Source organism: Panonychus citri, unplaced genomic scaffold, assembly GCF_014898815.1.
Source record: "Panonychus citri isolate SS breed McGregor unplaced genomic scaffold, ASM1489881v1 Contig00140, whole genome shotgun sequence".
Lineage (NCBI taxonomy): Eukaryota > Metazoa > Arthropoda > Arachnida > Trombidiformes > Tetranychidae > Panonychus > Panonychus citri.
The window spans coordinates 41,715-68,249 of record NW_026515545.1 but is presented as its reverse complement, the minus strand read 5'-3'; the positions used below and the strand labels follow the sequence as shown (position 1 = coordinate 68,249).

The window sequence follows — 26,535 nt, the reverse complement described above, 5'->3', positions numbered from 1 at the left end:
ATCATAATTATAATAATTGTTGTTCACCTTCAGAAAGAAAAATTATTTTTCTTTACTTTAACAACAATTTAGTTAATTCCTCTATTATTTTGATTACAATTTGTTTTTGTTGAATTTTATTCAATCAATATTTTTCAAATGGTTACAATCAATACTTTTTGTAACAATTTGATTCATTGATTGTTAAATTTTTTTATAATCAATGAACAATCAACTATACGGAAAGAAAAGGAATCATCAATTAATCAAATTTTCATCCATAGATTTAATTGTTGACCAAATCTTTTAATTGGTCAGTTAGTTCAGGTCAATCTCGACCCTTATTATTAATCAGTTGATTAACTTTTCGACTTATTAACTTATTTTATCTGATTAGTTTGATGCAATCAGTTAATCATTTGTTTTCCTTAATTTTTTTTTACTCAATTAAAATTTAATAGGGAAAAGTTAATCATTTTGTTTCGTCTTCGAGATTAAATTAAATTTGATCAATTGGTGAAAAGTTTAAATTTAAATTATTGATTTTTAATCATTTAAGTTGAAAATGTCAATTTCAACTTTGTAATTTAAACCGATACATGATTAAAATTGATAAACTGTCCTTGACATTAAGATGGACGACACAAAGTTTAGGTTAATTGTTGCAATTAATTAGTAAAAGATTAAATCAGCTGATGGTTTAAGGAAAAAATGGTTTCTAATCATCTAAAAGTAATTAAGTAAAAGACTTAAATTAAAACGTTTACAAATCTAAAAGTAGGGGGATCAGTAAATTGGGCTATTTAATGGTCTACCTTATATGTGTGTTTAATTGTGATTAACAATATAAATACTAATTGTGATTAGGAAAAAAATTAAATAAAATTTTTCTCTAAATTGTTTCCACTTTTTGAATTGGAGATTTGCTTTGAGTTTAAGTTGGTTTAAGTTTAATTAATTAACTTCAATGTCAACAAGTGTAATCAATCAAAATGATCGTATTTTTAGGTGATTAATCATTAATTTTCTTTTAATTAACTTTGATTCTAATTAGTTGATCATTTCTTTCATTTTGATACAAGAAAAAAGTTCAACATGATTAGTTTCCTTTCCTGTTGTTAGATGGCAGCACTTTCGATTTGTTTACATTTTTCACTTCTTTTCGGTTTTGTGTTCAAATAATTACTGATTAATTTAGTTCAATAATTGAACTTCAATTGTTTTCCTTCATTGATTAATTGCTGATTAACCTTTTTAATCTTATTTCTAGTTAATTGTTCTCTGTTTCTGTTTAAGGATGAATGAACACTTTAGAGGTCCAAAGGATTCCATTGATTTACTTAATCGCGCCTTCGCTGAGATTGGATTGGATTTACCAACTATTCAATCAGGATGAATTCAATTGATGACGATGATACATTCCTGTTCACCTCTGAATCTGTGGGAGAGGGACATCCAGGTAAATTATTAACAACTAAATCAATTTGATGATCACAAATTTTTGGTTTGTTTTTGTTTTCAATCTAATTGAATCCATGGAAACCAATTGTTTATTTTAATTCATCAACATTGTTAACAATAATATCTGATTTATTAAGAGTTTTAATTGTTGAGTAAATTATTATTCTTGTTTTTTATTCACTCGTTTAAATTATTAGGAAACAAATAATTATGAAAGTAAGTTTGATTTCCTTTCGATTGCAATCTATTGAAATTCAATGATCACGACCAATATTCTGGTCATTCATTTGTTTCAATTGTTTTTCTCGAGGCAAATGGGAAGTTCAAGATTATCGAGATTTAATCGTTCATTGTTTTATATCATTGTTATTAATCAGCGTGTACTCACTATACCTGAACGAACCCATGGTTCGGGTCCTGTGTTCATAATTTGGCAGCCGAATAAAGCAAGTTACCTGGTTACAATGGGCTATGATAATACGGTGATAGTTCATGATTGACATGGAAATAAAATCGATACAATTAATTTACCAGGGTAATTAGAAAAGACGAAACAAACAATCAAGAAAAAGAAATTAAATTATTTTCTATTTTCTTTATTGTGCCCAGTCAGTGTACTGGACTTTCATGGAATGTTGAAGGTAATATTTTAGGTGCAATTAGTGGTAAATCACCGATAATTTACCTTTGGGATTCGAGTGTCCATAAGATGTCTAGAGTTGACACCGATGTTCGTGACATGTTAACCATGTTGGTTTGGTCAAAAAGATCATCTTCTTGCCGTTGGAACGAGTAAAGAAATTTAAAGGTTAACCTTCATTTTAACCTTTACCACAATTCAACCTCGAGATACAATTAATTCATCGACAGGTAATAATTGTGTTAGTCTAATTCTCAATAAGAAGAATCTATTTCTCCTGAGATTAACTGACATGGGAATCTTTATATCATGAGTTTCATGATATTTGAATCGAATAAGTTGAAGCTGCTTTGGAATTGGTTGATGACCATGAATTACACATTGAATGTGATTCTATATTGGAATCGTTGAAACTTTATTCAGAAGCTACTCAACTTTATGAACAGGGTGGTGATGGTGAAAAAGTGGCTAAATTATATTTGTCCGTTCGAAATACACTAAAAGTTGGACAATTGATCGATAAGTTTTCCTTAACTAATGTTGATATTCTTAATCAATATGGCCGAATCAAGGAAAGTCAAGGTGATTACAAAGAAGATGTTAAAGCTTATCTAAGCTCTGGATTAACGATTGATTCGGTTCGTCTTCTTCTCGATAAGCTTAATCCAAGTGAAGCCGTTAGATTGGTAAAAGATTCTGGTAGTTTAGAAGGAGCTAAAATGATCGCTTGATTTTTCCAAAAGATCAACGATATCGAATCTGCGATTAAATTTCTAATCCTTTCCAAGTGTACCGATGAAGCTTTTAAATTAGCAACTTCAACAGGTAATGTTGATATTTTCGCTAATTTCTTACTTGATTTAACTGATTAGCAACAATCAAAAAACAATGAACCATCACTATTAAATCACAACCATCAATATAATCAATATTTTCCAGGCTATTAAATCGTGAACCCGTTTGTCCAATGTGTGGATCGACAATTGATATTAAACAATTGGAAACCATTAACGATATTACCAAGTATTAAACCCAGAGCATGATAATTAAATCATTAAACTAATCACAAATTGCTCAACAACAACAACAACAAAGTTAATTGTTAATTTGGAATTTTATACATAAAATTGAAAACATTAAACTGATCACAATTAATAAGAAAAAATAACAATCCCAAACAAAAAGAGATTCATTTTCAATCAACAATTAAATCCTTATAGAAATCATATAAAAAACAGAACCAATTTAATTGTTACAATAAAATTTTCTAATTTAATTAAATTGTTCAAAATGAGCAAAAATCAAATATTATAACAATTAGGAAAGTTTTTTATTCCACAATCAGTTGATTATAAATTCAGTTCTATGATTATCATGGGTTAGGTTAACAATTTTTTCTTAATCAATATAATTTTCACTGTTAAACAACAATCAATGAAGTAAATTAAACGTTAATTACAATTATTGTAAACTGATTTTTTAATTTTCTTTTAATTAATTTTGATTCTAATTAGTTGATCATTTCTTTCATTTTGATACAAGAAAAAAGTTCATCTTGATTAGTTTCCTTTCCTGTTGTTAGATGGCAACACTTTCGATTTGTTTACATTTTTCACTTTTTTTTTCGGTTTTGTGTTCAAATTTTAGTTCAATTGTTTTCCTTCATTGATTAATTGCTGATTAACCTTGTTAATCTTATTTCTAGTTAATTGTTCTCTGTTTCTGTTTAAGGATGAATGAACCTGTTTTTATCAGTCATTATGATAAGAAGTTGATCGATATCAATGATCTTCCTGTTGGTAATCCGGTTGTTATTAATACTATTCAATTACTCCGATTGTTAACCAAATTGGATCAAGCCGGTTCCTCATCTTCATCTTCATCTTCTGATTTTCTTATTTCCTCTGATGATCTTCAATGTTTAGAACTTAAACAAGCTTCTTCTAGTGATGATTATGATCACCTATCACGATTCTTAAGTCAAGAATCTGTCCAACAATTGTTGAAACGATCTATCATTCTGATTACTACTCATGCTGGATTCCATGAGACCAGTGAAAGTATCATTGAGATATTAACCCAAATCACTGGTGATTATCTTAAGAAACTGACACATCTATTAAGATCTTCAGATGATTCCAAACACTTTAGAGGTCCAAATGATTTCATTGATTTACTTAATCGCGCCTTCGCTGAGATTGGATTGGATCTACCAACTATTCAACATTACGAATCAACTTTAAGATCTTATCGTAATACTGTTCACAAAGAAGTAGTTAAAAAGTTAAACATAATTCAACAAAATAATTCTGCAAAATTTAATTGAGTCATGTAAATCTCCTTTTTTTACAAACATATTTATATATCTGTAATTGCACATAAGTAGTAGCATGGAAATGAATGAATTCCATCGGGTCTATTGACTGTTTCTATTTGATTTTGGAAAATAGTAATTTATCCCTTCCATTTTAACTGTTATCCATTCATCTTTTAAGTATTAATACTTGATCCTTGTAAATGTTCACATTTCCTCTGTAGAGAAGTAGATTGTGAGATCTTTAAGGAAGGGGCCAAGGAATTGACAGAGAAATTGAAACGGACCCTCTTTAAAAAACATGTCTTCTCAATTCACTGTAACCCATTTTGTCCAATGTTGGTTGAAGTGTTTCCTTGACCATAGCCGGTGGGCCACACATCATAATCATCGTATCATCAGCTGGTGGGAACAAACAATCTCGGATCATATTATCATCAACCCGACCCACTTTGTGTTGCCAACCCTCTTCTGATTTACCTAAAGTGTAATGGATTTTAACTTGGTCGGGAAATCTTGACGCTATTTGGTCCAATTCTTCACGTAAAAGAATATCATCTGATGTATGATTTGCAAATAGGAATGAAACTTGTGTCTTATCCTCCGGATTTGAAATAATCTCACGTAAAACGGCAAACAAAGGTGTAAGGCCAGTTCCACCAGCGATCATACCCAATTTATCGTAATGGTATTTAACCAATGGATCAGTTTTCTTTTTCTTAATAAGAAAATCACCATTACCAATGTAAATCGCTCTTCCATCAGGACCTCGAATATCAATTGTCTCTCCTATTTTCATACTTTCTAAGTATTGAGACATTTTTCCTCCATTAGGATACTTTGGGTTTTGGTTAGCAAAATAAACCTGAAAATAATGTAAATGTAACGTGATGAGAAAATATAATTGACATTGATCTACAATACGTTGAATTTGAAATCAATATATTGATTATATCCAATTTAATCATCTTGTTCAGATCATATGAAACTTTCATCATATTGTTTCTCATAACATTAGTGGTTATCTGGATTTATCAAAACCTCTGACGATTTAATTTGATAACTAAGCTAACATGTAATGGTTTTGTATCCAAATAAGACACAAATTGTTATTAGACTTGAGTACTTGTTTATGAGGTTGATTGGTAACCATTTTGTCAAGATTAACAATCGATAAGTTGATTTACTCTTCAAAACGAAGATGCCAAAGTCTCTGTTTTAAGCTGTAAGACATCAAGATACTCACTTTGATTATGAGATCGAAATAGCCTTTGGTTTCATCGCCAGTGATTGGTGAATAAGGACGAATTACTAAATCGCCGTTGATTTTAGCCGATAGATAAATATGTTCACCAGGACCAACACCTAGAACAGAATCTTCCGTAGGTAAACCGAATCTAAAGCGTCGAGTATTCCAATTGATATTCTATACATAAAAAATTAAAAAGACAATTAGATATCTGACTACCTGATTAACCAGAATTTGACCCATTTTCCTTCAATTCAACAATTGAGGTTCAAAGAGTAAAAGGAAAATAGTAATTACCTCTTTACCAAGCAATGGAACTTGATACTTGACATTAGAATCCATTAGTAATCTCTTTTTACTTTTTGATTTACCCTTTTTAATCCATAGAAATATAAAAATACCAACAATTAATGTAGTAATAGAACCAATTACAGCTGAATTAGCCTTTAAAAAGAAGGAAAAACAAAAATTAATTAGGCCCAAGGATTAGATAGAAACGAATGACAAAAAATAAGTAAACAAACCAATAAGAAGGGATGAAAACTGAAACTGGAAACTAATTAATTTATTGTTGACGTTATAATTACTCACCACAATTCCCATATTGGTAAACAATCAACGATGTGACACTAATAATAGAAATTAAATAGAAATCAATTAAAAATGAGGAACAACAATCAAAGTAAAAGTGTAAACATCAACTGAGTCTTTCGGTTGAGTAACAAACAGAAAACATATGATGAGACATGAAGAGTACAAGAGATAAGCTGAAAATGAGAAAATGTTGTAATCGTTATGATGGAAAAGTTAATTAAATTTAATGGAAATATGGATCGTTGATTGTTGATTGTTACCTTGTCACCGAGTTAATTGTTATAACAACAATTTGGATTGAAAATTTGTAACCTTGACTTTGAGTGCGAATTGAGCAGATTGTCAAAGTCTCTTTATGTACTTAAATTGTCGGTACTTAATTGTGACAAAATCAAACATCTACACTTAATCAATCACCTTTTTTTAATCATTATCGGGTCAATGATTAGTTTAATCAACGATGGTTACGACTAATGGATTAATCAATCCATTAGAGTATTATGTTAATGATTGATTGGTTTTCCTTCACCAATTTGATTAGTATAATTGTTGAAAGAGTAGAAATTAAATTGTAATCACAATTACGATTACGATTCATATTGTTAATTGTTAATTGTTGATTAGTTTGTTTGTTTTCAATTTCAATGAATGAAAATGATGAGATTATGATTAAAGGAAATTGATCTTTTAATTAACTATTTAAAAACTTTTCTTTCAAACTAATTAACATCTAATTAACTTCCGAGAAAATTAATCTTATCATATAATTTCATTAAACAAATAACTTATCACTAATTGTTGTTAGTTGATCAATTTCCTTGTAAATTGATTGTTAAATTGCATTTTCTAATTAAATATTAAATTACTTTGTCTATTAGTCAATTTGCCTTATATGATATTAAGTAACAACAACAATTAAAATAGATTAGTTTTCCTCTTTCCAACTTTTTAACAATTAAGGTTCAAGGTAAAAGTTATTCTTTAATTTTAATTGTTATCGGAACAAATTAATTATCAGCTAATTCACTTCAAGTACATTCAAGTTGATTGTTGTCGTTGTTAAGATTAAACCAAAGTTCTGAACTAAAGTTAAAACATTAAAACGATATTAAGTAAATACAATATACGAGCTAATTGACAGTTACACTGATTTATTGGTAACAATTAAAAATCCATTTTCTAAACAAAATGATTAATTGTAATTAAAGAAAATAAATTAACTTCTATTCTTTTCAAACAATAGATGGCGTTGATGGAATTCTTTCTTTCTCAGCATTTCCGAGATGAATTTTCATTTATCTTGTTACTTTTACTCCTTAAATCCTCGTGGTGTCTTCATCCTTTGGTCTAATTGTAGTTTTATCTCATTCTTTTATCACAATTGATTAAATTTTTTTCATCTTCTAAATTTTTTTCTAATTAACAATCAATTTGATCGAATTTCAATCAGGATGAATTCAATTGATGACGATGGTACATTCCTGTTCACCTCTGAATCTGTGGGAGAGGGACATCCAGGTAAATTAGAATTTCTTTTTTTATTATTGTTCTCTTTTGTTCTCTCTCTCTTTCTCTTTCTCTTTTGTTCTCTTTAATTATTTTACTGTGTTGTTATTTTTAACCTTTTCTATTTGTGTTATATTGTTCTCTTTGTTGCTATGCACTAATAGATAAACTTTGTGACCAGGTTAGTGATGCTGTTTTGGATGCTCACCTTGCATTGGATCCATATGCTAAGGTTGCATGTGAGTCTATTAGTAAAACCGGGTTAGTCATGGTTTTTGGCGAGATTACCTCTTCTGCTCACGTTGATTATCAAGATGTTGTTCGTCAAACAGTTAAACACATTGGATTTGATAGTAGTGATAAAGGTTTCGATTATAAAACTTGTAATGTTCTGGTTGCCATTGAACATCAAGCTCAAGAAATTTCCCAAGGTGTTTGGACTGATAAAGATGATGAACATTTAGGTGCTGGAGATCAAGGGTTAATGTTTGGCTATGCTACTGATGAGACTGAAGAGTGTATGCCTTTAACTGTTGTTCTTTCTCATAAATTGAATGAAAAATTATCTCAACTTAGACGTGATGGTACATTTGCTTGGGCTCGACCTGATTCCAAAACTCAGGTTACCTGTGAATATCGTTTCGATAAAGGAGCCGCTATACCATCAAGAGTTCATACTATTGTTATCTCTGTTCAACATTCACCAGAGATTGAAATGGATCAACTTAAGAAAGAAATTATGGAAAAGGTGATTAAAGTTGTTATTCCTGACAAATATTTGGATGATAAAACAATCTATCACATCAATCCTTGTGGGAAGTTCATCACTGGCGGTCCATTGGTAAGTTGACTATTTAAGTGACTTTTTATTCAGTTAACACGAAAGATACGCTTCTAAATATTGGATCAATCAATCATTTATTGATATTATCTCTCTCTCTCTCTCGCTCTCTTTTTACCCTCTGTCAGGCTGATGCCGGTCTCACTGGACGTAAGATAATCGTCGATACTTATGGAGGTTGGGGTGCTCACGGAGGAGGAGCTTTTTCTGGTAAAGACGCTACTAAAGTAGATCGATCTGGAGCCTATGCCGCTCGATGGGTCGCTAAATCGCTTGTTAAAAGTGGACTATGCAGACGATGTAGTGTCCAGGTAAATATTAACCGATAACAAGATAATATAAACAAGAGTAATCTGACTCATTTAATTAATCGTTGTTCATTCATTAATCTCTTGACATTTAATTAAATCTCTTATTTCATTAATTTAGATCTCATATGCCATTGGTATCTCAGAGCCTCTTTCAGTTACAGTATTTTCTTATGGAACTTCATCTTTATCGTCAAAACAACTGCATGATATAGTTATGAAAAACTTTGACCTCAGACCTGGAACAATTATTAAGTAATTATTTCTCTCATCTCTCTCCTTAACCACCAGAGAAAATAATTTCAACTTTTTTTTCACTAACTTTTTGTTTTCCATTTTTGTTTTCAGGGAATTGGGTCTTCGAAAACCGATCTTTTCAAAAACGGCAGTTTGGGGTCACTTTGGAAGGGAAGGGTTCCCGTGGGAGGTAGCGAAACAACTTCAACTTTAAATTAAACATCTTCTGAAATCTTATAACTTTTTTTCACTTTTGCAATAATCTGAATATTGTAACATCTTTTCATTCATTTTTCGGATTAGCAATTATGTTGAATCAATAATTAAAAAATTGCGCTTAAAATTTTTCATTAGTTTGTTTTTGTTTTCTTGGTTAACTAACTAAGACAATTTTAACCCACAACTGAAAAGTGAATCAAAGTAATTCAACAATTAAGAATAAAAAAACGAAATGACAGTTCGATTAACAATCAATTATTCAATAACTAAGAAATTAAGTTTGGAACGTTGAGATTACGGCAATGGATTAAAAGAAGAAGAAGAGAATCAAGTTGATTGTTTTCGAGAAAAAAAATCGAAAATCAAATTGAAAGAAAAACATTGAACGGAAGGAAAAAGTTGCCAATCATAATCACCAAACAAGATCAATAATCAATCTAATCTGATTAATCTGTTAGAGAATCAAAACTAACCAATAGATGTGAAAATGTTAATTTGATGACCAATAGAAAAGAAGATTAAATTTTTCATCTCACTTTTTGTGGTATTTTGAAGAAATTACAATTTGTTTCCCTTGAGATTGTCAACTAATTAGACTCTGTGGTTGGTCTAATTGTTTGAGAAACAATTTAAACGAAAAGAAATAACATCTTTTGATGAACCTAATTGTCAACAATTAAAAGCCAAGGGAAAGAATTGCAAGAAACACAAATGAGGGAAAAACAAATGTATGAGTCATGAGCTTTTTAGAACAACAAACAAATACCAATAATTATGTTCGCATGACGATTGGTGAGAAAATGATGAGAAGATGATGAAAAAAATGATGATGATTACGAAGAGACAATGTTACAGTTGCGATAAGAAGAAAAGTGTCTCTCTCGTTCCTGGTTCTCCCTCATTCTCCCTCCAGTCAATTTGTTCTCTTTCAACGAAAGAACAAATTAATTTCCCTCTTCTCTTATCAATGGTTAAGATTGTGAAAAGTTGGAGGGAAAAACAATGAGCCTGATCACTTGTTAATCTGCTTATTAAAAAGCCAAACAGTCAATGTGAATCTTAATCAGTTTAATCAAATCTTTTCCTTACAGTTAATCACCGAGTAATTTTATTCTATTCTTTTATTTACCTTGTCAACAATTTATTGATTATTCTCTAAATTTTACCTTCTCTCATTAGATAATCTAATCATTTTGTGATTGTTCGTTTTTCTGCCTTTGATTAGAATTTGATTATTTTTTTCTTCTTCTTCTTCTTTATTGTGTGTTGTGTATCTCCATCTTTAATCTTTGTCTCTCCTCATCTAATCTTCCATCTAATCTTCTTCTTCTCCAATGGCAATGGATAGTTTTTCTAAGCGTCGTCCACCCAAATTCTCGGAGCCCATTGATTTCAATCTCAAGGCTTCTGAATTTTCTCATTCCAATCTACTGGTAGATCGGTTTAATGGACTCTTTTCAAGTGGATGGTCAACCAATGATCAACATGGATTGTTCAATTTTAGTGGTAATCTAAATTCTACCTCTAATCTTACACCCGCTGGTGAGAATAACAATAATATTACTAATAATAGTAATAGTGTTAACAACAATTCTAATTGTGGTACCATTGGAGGTACCACTGGTGTTGATGGTAATGGTGGTGGCCTCTATTCTAGTAATTTAACTCATGCAATCAATGGTATTAATTCAAACCCATTTAATACCAAAGGATTAAACAGTTATGATTATAACAATCAATGGATCGCTCCACCGAGAAGTTGCCCTCCTATTGGAACCAGGGATTTATTTTCTTCTTTCTCGGTCACTCCCCGTAATCATATAAATTCAAATCACTTATCAAACACCAATAACAATCAAATTAACTCGCATAATTATAATTCCATCAATCCTGCAACTAATTCCAACAGAGATAATACCAATAATTATCATAACAATCTTACCACTGGACATCAACAACACTCGACTAATCCAAACACCATCAATAATAATACCAATAATTCCTTTGGTATTGGTAATAATAACAATCATCATTCTATGGTCAATAGTAGTTATAATAACTCTGATAATTCATTGGCTGCTAACAGTACTTTAAATGGTCTTCAAGCTTCTTATGTTCCACCAAGGGTTCGTCGACGTAATCCAACTTGCACCGATGTGTTTTCTGTAAAAACAATGGTCATCCACCGGCATTTTACAAGAGTCACATTCTCAAATGTCCAGAGGGTAACATTATCTGTCCTGTTCTTCGCTGTTACAATTGTCCCATTTGTCAGAATGGCGGTGGAGCAAAAGCTCATACACTTCGATATTGCCCATGGAATAAACCATCATTCTGGCAACGCAATAATCGACCTTAAATCCCGATTCAATTTTCCTTTTCTCTCTCTCTCTCTCTCTCTCTCTCTTCCTGCTAACCGAATATTTAACAGACTTGCCTACCAAATGTAAGCTATTTGAATGGGTTAGCACCAAGGAGAGAGACCGACCCTATGAAAATTTGTAATAAATGCTCTCATGTTGTAAAGAGCTCAGTCTCTCTCTCTCTCTCTCTCTTCCCTTTCTCTTGAATTCTAACCTCTGTCTTTCTTGTTCTCTACCGTCTCTCTCTCTCTCTCTACGATTGTAATACCAGATACACATATTTGTAATCTGCGCACTTGCGGATATTCTTCTCCTCCTACCAAAGAATAAGCTTTTCCTTGCAAACAATCTCGAAGAAGAGTCGCCACCTCTGTTTTCTCTCTTACTTTTCTCATCTCTTGAATCTCTTTTCACTTGTAATCGAACAAAAGAAAGAGAAACAGAGGTGGCGACTCGCGTGCCAATTGTATGTATCACACATTCTCCCTTCGAGTTGCTCTCTTTTCATCCTTTTCTTTTGTTTCTGTGGAATATTTATTTTTTGGGTTTATTATTAATAAATTTAATTAACTTATTGTCTAAATTTAAATTGTGATTTTCTTTTTTAAAGTTGTTTGAAAGTCTATTCAAACAAAATAAACATGGACACATATGAAAGTAGTGGCTATGGTGCTTCTGGCAGTTCTCATGGCGGAGGCTATATGGCAGGGGGATATGGATCTAATTCAGCTCCAGGCGGGTACAATTCTAGTGGATATGCATCTTCTAGTTATCCTCCTAGTGGTGGAGGCTATGGAGGTGGAGGAGGTTATGGTAGTGGTGGTGGCGGTGGTTATCAATCTCAGGGTCCACCAGGTCCACCTGGACCACCTTCACATTCAACTGCTGGCGGTTATGGTAGTGGTGGTGGTGGTGGAGGAGGAGGAGGTGGGTACTCATCTCAAGGACCACCCGGGCCACCTTCACATGGAGCTCAAGGAGGGTATGGTGGCGGTGGTGGTGGTGGTGGATATCAATCACAAGGACCACCAGGACCACCTTCACATGCATCCCAAGGAGGTTATGGCGGTGGATATCAGTCACAGGGACCACCTTCACACTCAGCTCATGGAGGTTTGTATTTTTTGTTTTATTTTGTATTTTTGTCACTTGATTTGTTTAAACTCATTGTCACTTTTTTCTTTTTAGCTGAATACATGCATGACACTGTATTTGTTTCGGGATTACCAAAAACAGCCACTGAGACTGATATTGCCGAATATTTTGGCTCCATTGGTTTAATAAAAGTAAGTAATTTTCTTCATCTTATACAATTTGAATCAATGTTAATTTTTGTTTTCTTATATTACAGAAAGATAAAAAAACTGGTAGAGATAAAATTTGGATCTATAGAGATAAAGACTCTGGTCAAAGCAAAGGAGAAGCCACTGTAACTTATGATGATCCTCCAACTGCCAATTCCTCGATATCATGGTTTAATGGTAAAGAACTGTGGGGAAATACAATTAAAGTAGAAATGGCTCAAAGAAAAGTACCACCAGGTGGATTTGTTCGTGGTGGAAGTAGAGGAGGAGGCAGTGGAGGAGGTCGAGGTCGAGGTGGACCCATGGGTGGAGGATTTGGGCGCGGAGGTGGAGGTGGACCCGGAGGTTAGTTTTTTTAATTTACTGAGATTACTTTACCATGATACTCATATGTTTCTCTTTTTTTTCTTATCTTCTATTAAAGGGCCTGGTGGTCGATCTGGAGGTGGTGGTAGAGATGGAGACTGGAATTGTCCTAATCCAAGTTGTGGGAACAATAATTTCGCATGGAGGACAGAATGTAATCGATGTCAAGCACCAAAACCTGGAGGAGCTCCGGGCGGTTCAGATGGAGGTTCACTGCATTCAGAGGTAACTTTTTCTTTTTCTTTTATTTTGAATTTTCCATTGAGTACCAATCGACTAGAGTTTTTTTTTGTTACAAAATCTTTTGACAAGTGAGCATAGTTTCAAAAGCGATAAATTTGCGTTCTGTTTTTCACAGAATTCTATTTTATGTGTTTAGCTTTTAACTTGATTTTACCTTTAAAGGCGCCAAAATAAATGAAAATTTTCCATTAATACAGATGGCAGGAGATGGTATGAGACGTAATGGAGGAGGTATGCGCGGAGGTCGCGGTGGCTCCGGTGATCGAGGTGGTGGCCGTGGAATGGGCCGTGGAGGAATGGGAGGTAGCCGAGGAGGTTTTGGCCCTAGAGACGGTGATATGGGCAGTGGTCGAGGTCGTGGTGGCGGTGATGGTCCAAGGGGGTAGAGGAGGTGGTGGTCCACCAATGAGAGGGCGAGGTGGACCTATGCAGAGGTCATGATAGACGTCCTGGACCATATTGATAGGATCTTATTAAATTCCTTCAGATCTCAAGTCATGCGGTCAAGGTCAACTTTTCCACAGAGATATCAATTTAATACTCGTGGATTAGAACTTCTTTAACTTTTTCAAATGAGCAAAAAAAAACTCTGGTAACAAAGATTAAAGTCAAAAGACCTTTTGTAAAGCTATTTATCGACATAATTCAGTAATGAGAGTATAAAAAAAATGTCAGTTAATAAGCTAATAAGAGTTAGAAATACAAGTGTCATAAAAGAAGTAAATTAGTGAAAAAGCGCGAGAAACTCCACTTGTATTGAGACTCCGGTACAACTTAATCTCTCAACCCGCTCATTAAAGTGAAACGCACAATCAAAAAGATATAAGAAAAAAGAAGTTCAGTAATCGAATAAAATTGGAAGCCATTGCCCTTTTACCTCTTCAGACATTAAAAAGGGTTGAGAAAAGAAAATAATTCAAATTGAGAGATAAAAGGGTTGGATTAAAAGCTTTGTGATTACGCTAAATATCAATGACATTTGATTAGCTTTTTTACTTTTTTATTTTTTCCATTTTAATCTTCATCTTCATCTTTCACATGGTCACCATTCTACTATGATTATTGCTCTCGGCTATTTAGATTATCTCATGTACTTCCTATTCTCTTCCTACTTTCCTTCATATTAATTGCTTTGACTTTGATAGAAATGTCACCAATCTTTAGAAAAAGTTTAGATTAACAGATCTGTTAATTAAATGAACAAGAGACTCACCGAGAATTTATCTTGATGATTATTTGAATCAATCATTAGAATTGGAATAATTTTATTAGAAAAAGATGATAATGGAACCCGGAAAAATCAAAAAGAATCAAATGAAATATGAAGATGAAGATTGATAAAAGTTCCGAAAAGAAATAAAAAAGGAAGATAATAAATGATGTTTTTCTTGTTAATCTTATGAATAAATGTATTGCCCTTTTGTGGCCATTCCAATGATCTCAAACAACCGGATTATTGATTTTCTTTGCAAGAATCAAGGGGAAAGTAAAGGTAAGTATTTTTCTAATTCTCCATCTTCATCTTCATCTCTGATCTTTAATCATCTCTCTCTCTCTTTACCTCCTCCCTTTTCTCTCTTCTTTCTCTATTATCTCATCATCATCTTCTTAATCCACACTCAGTCCAACCCCCTCCCGATCTGTGGATCCACCAAGTACCAGGTAAGAAGAGACCGGTCTTGGCCCGTCTTCTTATTGACCTTAACTGCCCACCACAGGTTATAAAGAAACCAAATACTCCAGTGAAAGTCATTTACATTTAAACTTCACTCTGGGATCAGTTAACTTGAAAAACTTTAATTGTGCTCAATTGAAACGGGAACATTTTTTTTCCAATTGTGATCAGCGAAAGTGTTGTTACAATAATTAACTCAATCAAAATGAAAGGATTAATCATCTCAATCTTTATTGTTTCTCTTTTTGTAATCGGTAAGATTTTTATTCATTCATTAATAATTTCATCTAATCCTGGAATCAAGTTGATTGATAAGTCACTTGATTACTGATTCAACTTTTATTAGAATTGAAATTAACATGGAATATTTAATTGAACATAATTTTCTACAATTAATTGGTGACTGTTTTTTTTTGGTTATTCGATTAATTTTTTTCTCTCTTATTACAATTAAGGTAATGGTTTACCTGTTGCTGGACCTGTTGTTGAATCAGTTGAATCAAAATCAAGTGGATCAACTGAATCAATCCTTTTCTATGGATCTAAATCAGAAACTGTCGTTCCATCAGTTGATGGAGTTGAAGGTAATTCGGTTGTCAATGATTTAGTTGCTGCTCCAGTTTCATCAGTTGGCTTAGATGAGATCTCGCCAGTGGCTGATAAATCAAAATCACCAGTGGTCTCTAATCAGGATGAAATTTCAGTTGACAAACTCGCCACTGTGTCAACAATTATCTCTGATTCAGTTCCCGAAAAGAAAGTAAAAAAAGGTAAATCAGATGAAGGTAAATCTTCAACTGTACAAAAAGTTCAGAAAGTGGAAAGTTCAGAAAAAGTTGCTGAGGTTCCAGTTGCATCGCCATCAGTTGCTGAAGTTCAAACTGAAGCTCCATCTCAATACTCAGCAGGAGTTTCAGAGGATTCAGTTGCCAAGAATTCACCCCAAGTGGCTCCAGTTGCTGATTCTGTTCCTGTAGCTGTTGCTCTCGCTGCACCAACCATCAAGGTTGTTCCTGTCAAAGCTGATGAGGTTAAGCCTGAAGCAACTGCTGCCGCCTCTGCTTCATCCTCCAGCTCAGATATTTCAGCTTATCTTGCTGAGCCAATCAACCAGGCAACCAAATTACTTGTTGACCTTGAACAACAGATAAAAGGTTATCTCAATACTGACTTGAAAGATGATGCTGCATCCACTTTGAGTCCACTTTCTTATGGAGCTGGTTCAGAAGAGCCCGCTATTGAGCCCAGTTCAACTGATGCCCGTCAAAATGAGCAAATTGCTGGTATGGTTGATCAAATCGAAATGACCATTCACAATCTTGATGTAAGTCTTGACCATTTAAATCACTTTTCTCCTCATTTCTAACCATTTTCCACCTCTAATCTAATCAATAGCAATCAATTGAAGATTTGATGGCCAATCGACGATACATGACCGCCGCTATGATGCGATCAATGAGATCCTATTTACGAGGAGTACAAAACAATTTACAACGTCTTCAGAATCGACTTCGAGCCCTTCAAGCTGTTGCATCTTCAGCTTCTGCCCCACCCGCTGACGATGGCTCAGGAACTGCTGGCTATCCAAGCAACGCTTTCTTTGAAAGTTTAAGGTAAATAAACTGATTGATTGTGATCAACAATTTAAGTCAACAACAAACTAATAAAACTTTGTTTCCTTTCAAAATTCACAGAGTTCGAGTTAACCGAATCACAACCGACATTACCAACCTCATGAACCGAATGAGATCAACTTTGGTTTCATCAACCACTGCCAGACCGTTCAGTGGTTAATCAATCATCACAATCACCCACCTTAACCCACCTTAACCCACCTCAGGTAATAATTTACTTGCACAGGATGTATAATAACGGGTCATCGTTTGATTAAATTATTACAATTTTCACCTAATCAACTCAACTCACTTTCATTATCAATTCAATTTCAATAAAAACCAACATGTTTAACAACATAACAATATCAAGATGATCTCTGTAGTTAATTTTTTTTTACCAATTCATACGTAAACTTAATTGAATGACAATTAACTGATAATTATTGGTTATTTTGTGTTATTAATTCAAAGAGTGTATCATTTTCATTTGTGGTGCATGAGAAATTCAGTTTTAAGTGAAACTTTGGTTATTCAGTTCTTGGTTAACTATTGTGTTTCCAATTCATAGCAATCAGCTAATTACCCATGAAAATGAGATAAATTTACTCTAATCACACAATGGTGATTAAATTGACTATTAAAATTTACTGAAGCTCAACCATTGGGAATGAAAATTATTGACCACATGTAATCATTGAGGTATTTGGTTTCTTTAAAACCTCTGGGCAGTTAAGGTCAATAAGAAGACGGGCCAAGACCGGTCTCTTCATACCTGGTACTTGATTGATCCAGAGATCGGGAGGGGGTTGGACTGAGTGTGGATTAAGAAGATGATGAGAGAGGAGAGAGAGAGAGAGAGAGAGAGAGAGAGAGATAGAAAAGAGAGAAGATGAAGATGAATAAAGACTTGACCTTCACCTTGACCATAAACTTATACAAAGAAATCTCAATGTTCATTAAAAGAGCAATTTATTTATTCATGAGAATAACAAGAAAATCATCTTGTATTTCTTTTTTTTTCAAATTCTTTTTCATTTAATCCAATGTAATATCTGAGTTTCTATTAATATTATCAAATGTAAACGTTGATGATTCTTTACTTTTCCGGGTTTTTTTTATTCTTTTTCTGATAAATTATCCATGTAGTAGCTCAATGAAACGATTCAAATGATCATGATGATTATCAGCTACTATCTTATTGATCAAACACAATCTTTTCTGTTAATCTCATCTTTTTCTAAGTAAATCAGATTGGTGACATTTCTATCAGAGTCAAAACCAATTAACTGAATAAAGAGAGTAGGAAGTACATGAGATAATCTAAATAGCCGAAAGCAATAATTATGAGGGAATAGTGACCATATAAAAGATTAAGATTAAGATTAAGATTAAAGTTTAAAAAAAGATATAAATGGGTTGTGACAAGAAAAAGAAATAATCAAATGTCATTAACTGTTTCATTCCAATCTTACCGAATGTTGTTTTCTGATTATCATTAAGATTATCTCATTGATTGATTGATAATTGATCGTTAACGAGCTTTAAATTGTTGCAATTGATGGAAAATCTCAATGAGATTTTTAATCTGATACTTTTATTCAACCTTTCAGATAATATTAATAGTTGATCCCTCGGATTAAACTAATCACCATCATCCATAGATCACCAATTGATCATGATGGATATTCAATTCTGTCAAATGATTTAGTAATATCACAATCAATTGGTGTCTTTAATTTTTATCTAATGGCTTTTATTATCTGTGTATGGATTTCATGGTGATAATAATCATGCAAACGATATGAACTGTTTGATTATGAATCGTCACCCACTGGGAATGATTAACTATTTTTATCTCTGTCAGTTTAACCATGTTAATGTTTGTATTTAATTGGTTTAAAATGTTTTACCTACTGAAAAAAAAGGATAATCATGAGGTATAAAAATGATAAACAACATTTTAATCATGAAAATATTCATATAAATTCAACTCCCTGTAGGTGGTGAGAGTTGTTTCAAATATAAATAATGAGTTTCTATTCAAGTGGAAAGATTGAAAAACTATTCTGGTAAAGTTCATTAGGAAATTCAGGATTTACAAGGAACATTCTGTTCAATTCTCATCCCCGCTTAAATATATATATATAATCATAACCATGAATGAATCGACCATTAAGTTAATCCAATTCAATTTTGAGAACATCATTAAATGGATTGATATACATTCCGACATAATAATAATCATGATGATGGTTAACATGATAATAATATCTGAATGTAATGATTTATTTCATGGGAATGTAGAGTTGAAGTTAACTTTTAATATTCTAATACAGTAATGGAGTTACATGAATTGCTACTGAAAATCATGATGTCTGCAAATTTACTGAATTGAATAACTTACTCAGTTGATGATATATAATATTTGATAAGATAATGATATTTAATACAATGAAAGTGAATCAAGGTAACTATGGTGGAAACTGATTTCCAATGGAAACTGATTATTTCTCATTTTCATTTCAGTCCATATTCACTGATGATTATTATGGTGATTATACATTAGTGTAAAGTGATAACATGTAAATCTGAATATTGCCTGAGGGTTTAATATGAGAAATGAATAAAGAGACTCAGCTATTCATATAAATTGTTTGCTTAATCATCTCGCAGAAAATACTTTTTTCAAATGATTAACTGGCTGAAGTAATGATAGTCTAGTGAGTCTAATATGTACTCTAATTTTTAGTCTATTGTCATACTAATTGATTATTAAAATCGAGATTGAAAAAAAAATCACATTTGATTGACACCAAATGAGAAAACAATTTGCATACCTGATCAACTTAGCACAAATTCAGAATAAATTGTCAGACAAATTTGATTGCATGATTGATTAAAATTACAGAAAATGATTGTATTTCATTTAATCGTTTGTCTTCATGAATCGTGAACCATTTTGTAACGTTACCGAGCGGACTTAGTTGAAAATAAACACAATGATATAATTTTAAGGTTATATTTATTAATGATGAATTCAATAAGTTGATGGTTACAATTAAATGTTGGTTAACACTGATAATTATGTTGATACTGTTGATCCTGATGAACTGAGTTAATTCTATTACATTGGTTCGTTCTTTTATACTAGATGATAGGGAGCTATGAGTGAATCGGGAGATAAACGTTGATTCACCTTTTGTTGGTTATTAATGAGAAAAAGAATAGTCTAAATATGGTGTTGACCATATTTAGTTAATTAACAAAGGAAAAGTAATCAATGGTAATTAATAATAGGAAGTGTTCTAAATAAGGGTTTGACAGGATGTTAATATATCGGAACTTGATTAAATGATGAAGAGGTAAAATTTATCGTTACATTTCCCTCGACTAGAAGCTGAAACAGTCCCTTGTTTCATTGATTATCAACAAAATCCTTTTTTGACCTGTCAGCACCAGCGGGCACCAATTGATACAGCTTTATGGAACACTTAATTTGATAGAGCATCTTTTTGTGATGCTTGGGTGATTTCCTAAGATTTCCAAAATGAAAGGGAGGAGTTGATAAAGAGAAGATGAAACAGGCTCTTGTTTCAGTAATTGTCTTTACAAAGTCGTGGATCTTTTGGAATCTTAGTCTCAGAAGATGTTGGTCGCCAATTTGATGAAGATAAACTTTCACATTTTAGACTGGTATATGGATTATTCTGACCGCGTTTTTTTTGTTTTGGCTCACGTTGGCTAGTCTTTTCATTCATATTTTACGATATTCATTAAAGTTCACTTTTTTATGAGTGTATTTTCACAGTACCCTACTATACCACTATCACTATGTTTTAGTTTTAGGAATGAGCAAAAACTGAATTAAATGATTGGATAAATGGTGATGATTGTTGATCAAAACTGTGATTTGTGATTTGGTTTAGGTGTTCGAGTTTTGACCACCCGTCATACCCGCGTCGATTTTATCAAAGATTATATATTTTCTGATATGGTAAGGTCTAAACTATGTAAATCTATTTTTGTTGATTTTTAAAGTTAGCGAGGGCGGAGTTATAAATTTGTAAAAATGACCTTAATTTTCAGGGTTTTCATGTTTCAATCTGAAGAGAAGTTTTAGTTTTGTCTTGTTTTGACTTGGTTGTGAAGATGGATCATCTGTTACTTCTGGTGTTTCATAGATTTGTTGCATTTCCATGTCTTCCAAATTAGTGACGTTTTGGTTTGTTCTTTTATCTGAGGACACTATTTTGTTGAGAAGTAACTGATAATTCTTGTAAATGATGTATATGAATATTAGTAAGATTGTGATGATGATGATGAAAGCAATAGTACTTGTAAAAGGATTGCTTTGAACGATTGCAATGAATGATTTATCAAAATTAGAGATTTTAACCATTTCTAAGAGCTGAGTGTGAGTTTGTCCGGCAAAAAGGAAATGATTAATTGTTTCGGCATCAGCTGGAATTTGTTCTAATTTGGCTGAATGATAGATTCGATAGTAGTCGAAAGTTTCATTGTCTATTGTTAATGGAAGAGTAGAAGGAAATGAGAATACCAAATTTGGACAGCTCATGTTCTTATTTGCCATTATGATGGAATGTCCGTAACAGTAGACTAATCTTTTTTCTGATTTGATTTTGATTTGTAGATCACTATCAATTCCTTCAGGGCATTCTTTCGGTTTCCAAAAGTTATCTATGCCTAAAATTTCTTTGTCACAATTAAAGTTCTTGGTGATTATAATGGGACCCATCTGTAATGCCTGATTTTGGATTCGACAAACAGTTTTTGAAATTTTGTCGTTGAGGACAAATTTAGGACCAACATATCTAATACATTTTTCTTTATCTACTCGTAGCCAGAAAGGATCAGCTTCAGCCAAAAGTATCGATAGCTTCTTTCGAATCCATGTAAGGGAAGATGTAATTCGTGTTTCTTTGTATCGAATAAACACTTGTCTATTGACATGAGTTCGTGAGGATATCTAAATTCTTCCTCCGCTGAAAGATTGAGGAACGAGAACATTTGACTGCTGACCTTGTGGATTTGCATTTGTTTAAAGATGTCGTTCAACTGGATTCGTTGTGATTCAAATCTGTTGGCTATTCCAGATGTAGTTAAAATAGTGTGTAGAAGATTTGTTTCCAAGTTATCGAGCCGTTTGGTGTTATTGTTAATCACAGATGAGTGTTTATTCAATGAGTATTGTAGATCATTGATAACTTTTGACATTTCTTCCATTATTACTTTATGTTTAGGTAATTGTTCTTGAAGTTCTTGAATCTGATAACCATGGTGAGTAAGAGCTGCGGTGACGCCTATTCCAGCCATAGCAACGCCTATTATTGTTGCTGTGATTATAACAGCTCTTTTTTCTACTTTATTCTGTTGCATCACACAATGATTCTTAATTGGATTGATGATCGATTTTTCATACATAGCATCACACCAAGATTTAAATTTATCACGTTGTAGAACAGGAACATGAATTTCTGATGCCATGGTCTCACAAACGTTTTTAACGGTAACGAATGCATGAATTTCACCTTCTGACTGAACAACAGGTCTACTTGATTGTCTCCATGTAATTGGATTTACTGGGTGAAAGTTAGCTGATGTAGGCATGATACAAAGAAGTGATGTTAAGATCATAGACACTAGTGGTAAACCTGTTTTACTCTTTGATCTTGTTATTACAGGCTCATTTCTTATAACTTTAGAAGTTGTTTTTGGTTGATCATAATCAGCATCTCTGTTGTCACTTTGATCTGTCACTTCTGTCGATTCTCCTGACCGGTTTGAGAGCTCAAATCTTACTCGTTTTTTAATAGCACCTAAACATGGTGGAAGGGGTTTTCCACAGTCTGAGCAGTCAGTTGTCGAAGTCGAAACTTCTGGTTCGTATTGACATTTTTCTCGCCAAACTCTGGGACTATTGATATCATATGTCGAGTTTTGACACAAATGCATTCCCGGTGGATTAGGTCTGGCAGGAGTACTTGTCATTGGTCTTTCATTATCTCTAAAAAGATCAAAACTTTCTCGAGTATCGAACCATTGGCTAAGACTAGAGTTTGATTTATCTGTTGATAACGTGTTTATTAACTCGGTTTCTTCTTCTTGTCCAATTTCTTTATCTGATTCGGGAAAAACTGGGGTGACTGGAAGTGTTTCGTTGTTTTCGTCGTTTTCGTTCTCTTCTACTTCTCTAGAGAAGTATCTTTTTAGTCTCTGGATATTCACTTTAATTGGTTTAGAATTCGAGTTTATTTCCTTTACCGTGTATACCAATGGGCCAGCCTTTTCGATGATATTGTAAGGACCATGATACTTATGACAGAACTTACTTGCAAGTCCGGGTGTTGGATTGGGAAATAAAACTAGGACAAGATCGCCAACTTGAAATTCGTTATCATCATGTGTCTCATTATAATTTTGTGTATAACGACTCCTAGCAGAATCTAAGTGATTTTGTACCATTTGTCTTATCTCAGGCCATTTGCTTTTAACAAACTGAGTTCGTTGTTCAGCATCGTGATTATCATCAACTGGGATGTTGTAATCTTCCGGTGTTGTTGGTTTCATTCCAAATAGTAATTCAAAGGGTGACATTTGAATAGCTGAATGATAAGATGAGTTATAAGCAAATGTTGCAAACGGTAAATACTTATGCCAGTCGGAGTGGAATGCGTTGACATACATTGAAAGTGTGTTTTTCAGAGTAGCATTCACTCTTTCAACTTGTCCATTGGTTTGCGGGTGGTAAGCCGTTGTTCGTTTATGCCTGATGGACAATGATCGATTTATATCGGCCAAAAGTTTGCTCGTAAAATTCGTCCCTTGGTCAGACAAAAGAGTTCCAGGTGTACCATATCGACAAAAGATGTTGTTGATTATAAAAGTAGCAGTACATTGAGCAGAAGGTGAAGATACTGCAGTTGTTTCTACATACTTGGTGAAACAATCTATTGCGACGATAATGTACTTTTTACCTCCTGATGGTGGTAGTGGACCGATTAAATCGATGGCTATTTGTTCAAACGGTTTGGTTACTGTAGATGGTACCAATTTGCCACTCATTCCACAATGTGGACTTTTCTTCGTTTGACACGGGAGACACGATAAGACAAAATTATTTATATATGATACCATTCCGGGCCAATAAAATTTGTTTCTTATCTTTTCGTAGGTTTTAGTAATCCCTTGATGGCCAGCAAAGACAGAGTCATGATTAATTTCACAAATTATTTTTCTTAGTGATTTGGGAACCACTATCACTTTACTTTCTTTTCCTTGAAACCAAATTTTTCTGTATAAGATTCCGTTGTTGTTGACATATTTTTCAAATCGTTTTCTTTTTTTATTTGATAGTTCTTCTATCCGGTTTAAATTGAACATGACCTCTTGGCACAGAGAGTCTTTTTCTTGTTCACCTTTTATTTTTTCAGTTGTTAGTTCACATGAAACTGAGAAACAGTGTACACGATCTTCAAATTCATCCATGTTTGTTGGTAAATCTACAGGATAACGACTTAGGCAGTCAGCATCAGCATGATGTTTACCACTTTTATACACTATCGTCATATCGAATTCTTGAAGAAGTAATGACCACCGTATCAAGCGTCTTGGTAGTTTAGCTTTTGTTTGTAAAAAGCAAAGAGCACAATGATCAGTTATAACAGTGAACTGTTTATGTTCTAGGTAGTTTCTGAACTTTTCCACAGCGAAGACAATTGCCAGACATTCTTGTTCACTAATGCTGTAATTTTCCTCACACTTATCCAATTGTCTACTTGCATAAGCAACTGGTCTCCAACCATTGTCATGTTTTTGAAGAAGAGCTGCACCGATTCCAGTCCCTGAAGCATCAGTTCTTAGCTCAATAGGTAGATCAGATTGATAATGAGCTAAAACAGGTGATTGAATAAGAGAGTCTCTTAATTTTTCAAAAGCTTGTTGCTGTTCTGTTTTCCATTCAAAAGGTACGTCTTGTTTTGTTAAAGATGTTAACGGTTTCGCGATAGTTGCGAATCCATCGATGAATTTTCGATAATAACTACAAAACGCAACAAATGATTTAACATCCTTAACAGTTGTTGGAACCTTCATTTTTGCTACTGCATCAATTTTTGACCGTTCGGGATATTGTCCATCTTTACTTATCTTGTAACCAAGATAAGTCACTTCTGGTAAAGCAAACATACTCTTCGAAAGATTCAACTTTAAACCTGCTTGGATAAAGCGATCTAGAACTTTTCTTAGACTTTCAAGGTGTTCATCAAATGTTTTGTTGAAGATGAGAACGTCATCGAGATAAACAAGGCAAGCATTGTACTTAAGACCCGACAAGATAACGTCCATACAGCGTTGAAATGTAGCAGGAGCATTAGTTAATCCAAAGGGCATAACATTGAACTCGTAAGTTCCATCTGGTGTAACAAAAGCAGTTTTTTCTTTGTCGCTTTCTTTTATACCAATCTGATAGTATCCAGACTTGAGATCTAGACTAGTGAAAATGCAGGCTCCACTCAAGTAATCCAAAGCATCACTGATGTTAGGTAGAGGGTAGATGTCTTTCTTCGTGATGGCATTTAACTTTCGGTAGTCAACACAGAAACGCATATCACCAGTTTTCTTTTTGACTAGAACAATCGGTGAACCCCATGGTGAGCATGATGGTTGTATGATGGATGTATCAATTAGTTCTTGAACTAATTTATTTGTTATTTCTCGCTTTTCTGGTGATGTACGGTAAGGAGCTTGTGTAATAGGTTTAGAATCACCTGTGTCAATATGGTGTTCAAACTGGGTTGTTCGACCTATTTCTTCGGGTTTCAATGCAAAAACTTCACGATACTCGTTCAACAAATTGATGACTTGGTTCTTTTGTTGTTCATCGAGTTGTGTTCCAATTTTGACTTTACCATCGAAGTACTTTATTTCACATGTTAAATCTTCATCTTTCTTTACCTTTTGAGCACTTAAAATTCCTCGATTGGTGTTAGCATCATCTTCTGACTTAGAGTTGTCAATATCTTCATTGCTTTTCTGCTCGTAAGTACCGATAACGGTTCCTGGTGATAAGCTCAGCGGTTCTTGACTGAAATTACAAACTTCAACATCAGCTTTTCCTTGTCTAATAGTAACAATGCTATTAGCTATTAACAATTTGTTCTTTTCGAAAACGTTATCAGGTGTGTAAACCATATAAGTTCCTTTAGATCGAAAGTCTTTATTTTCAGTTGACACAGTTGTGAATGTTTGTGATCTAGGTGGAAGGATTAAATTTTCACTGAGATGAAGTTTACCTTCACTTGGCTCAAATGTAATGGTTTTTCGTGAGCCACTGATGTTGATGCTAAGCCGATAAAGAGCATTAGAGCCAATTAGTATATCAGCATCTTTTGGGATTGATTCAACAGCAAAGACGATTAGAGTACTCGTTCTCTTTTCTACGTTGATGATGATACTTAAATCGATCCTAGCCTTTCCCAAGATTTGGACTTGATCACCATTAACACTAGTTGCTTGGAAAGATGGGGAAGGTGTAAGATGAATGTTCAATTTTTCAGCCACGTTTTTATTTATCAAACAAACTTGAGATCCACAATCGACTA

At 33.3% G+C, this 26,535-nt stretch overlaps 5 protein-coding genes, 1 long non-coding RNA gene and 1 pseudogene across 7 annotated transcripts; 6 read left to right on the top strand and 1 right to left on the bottom strand.

Moving 5' to 3' along the window:
- The first annotated feature begins 1,152 nt into the window (after positions 1-1,152).
- Positions 1,153-2,201, top strand: LOC128394611 (uncharacterized). 2 transcript variants are annotated; one of them, XR_008326432.1, is made up of 4 exons: positions 1,153-1,438; positions 1,638-1,656; positions 1,818-1,975; positions 2,050-2,201. It is a non-coding gene; the product is annotated as an uncharacterized LOC128394611 (long non-coding RNA). The 2 variants fall into 2 exon arrangements; XR_008326431.1 differs by having other exon boundaries at positions 1,153-1,656.
- A 1,500-nt stretch (positions 2,202-3,701) lies between these two features.
- Positions 3,702-4,410, top strand: LOC128394610 (uncharacterized). Its single transcript, XM_053354955.1, has one exon. It carries the CDS (start codon positions 3,813-3,815, stop codon positions 4,404-4,406), a length of 594 nt encoding a protein of 197 aa, XP_053210930.1. The 5' UTR covers positions 3,702-3,812; the 3' UTR covers positions 4,407-4,410.
- Positions 4,375-6,583, bottom strand: LOC128394609 (NADH-cytochrome b5 reductase 2-like). The gene is made up of 5 exons (XM_053354954.1): positions 6,498-6,583; positions 6,235-6,272; positions 5,941-6,087; positions 5,641-5,820; positions 4,375-5,259 (listed from the first exon to the last, which is right to left on the bottom strand). The coding sequence occupies exons 2-5, from the start codon at positions 6,244-6,246 to the stop codon at positions 4,687-4,689; spliced, it is 912 nt and encodes a 303-aa protein (XP_053210929.1). The 5' UTR covers positions 6,247-6,272; positions 6,498-6,583; the 3' UTR covers positions 4,375-4,686.
- Positions 6,584-7,536: 953 nt separating this feature from the next.
- Positions 7,537-9,472, top strand: LOC128394608 (S-adenosylmethionine synthase-like). Its single transcript, XM_053354953.1, has 5 exons — positions 7,537-7,755; positions 7,908-8,584; positions 8,713-8,895; positions 9,014-9,147; positions 9,241-9,472. The coding sequence occupies exons 1-5, from the start codon at positions 7,689-7,691 to the stop codon at positions 9,341-9,343; spliced, it is 1,164 nt and encodes a 387-aa protein (XP_053210928.1). The 5' UTR covers positions 7,537-7,688; the 3' UTR covers positions 9,344-9,472.
- Positions 9,473-10,422: 950 nt separating this feature from the next.
- On the top strand, positions 10,423-12,294 carry LOC128394568 (uncharacterized protein DDB_G0283357-like; annotated as a pseudogene).
- A 55-nt stretch (positions 12,295-12,349) lies between these two features.
- Positions 12,350-14,255, top strand: LOC128394567 (RNA-binding protein FUS-like). The gene is made up of 5 exons (XM_053354901.1): positions 12,350-12,824; positions 12,900-12,997; positions 13,063-13,360; positions 13,440-13,606; positions 13,822-14,255. The coding sequence occupies exons 1-5, from the start codon at positions 12,353-12,355 to the stop codon at positions 14,008-14,010; spliced, it is 1,224 nt and encodes a 407-aa protein (XP_053210876.1). The 5' UTR covers positions 12,350-12,352; the 3' UTR covers positions 14,011-14,255.
- A 141-nt stretch (positions 14,256-14,396) lies between these two features.
- LOC128394566 (uncharacterized) lies at positions 14,397-17,278 on the top strand. Its single transcript, XM_053354900.1, has 5 exons — positions 14,397-15,116; positions 15,248-15,553; positions 15,755-16,623; positions 16,695-16,912; positions 16,994-17,278. The coding sequence occupies exons 2-5, from the start codon at positions 15,505-15,507 to the stop codon at positions 17,091-17,093; spliced, it is 1,236 nt and encodes a 411-aa protein (XP_053210875.1). The 5' UTR covers positions 14,397-15,116; positions 15,248-15,504; the 3' UTR covers positions 17,094-17,278.
- Positions 17,279-26,535: the final 9,257 nt, after the last annotated feature.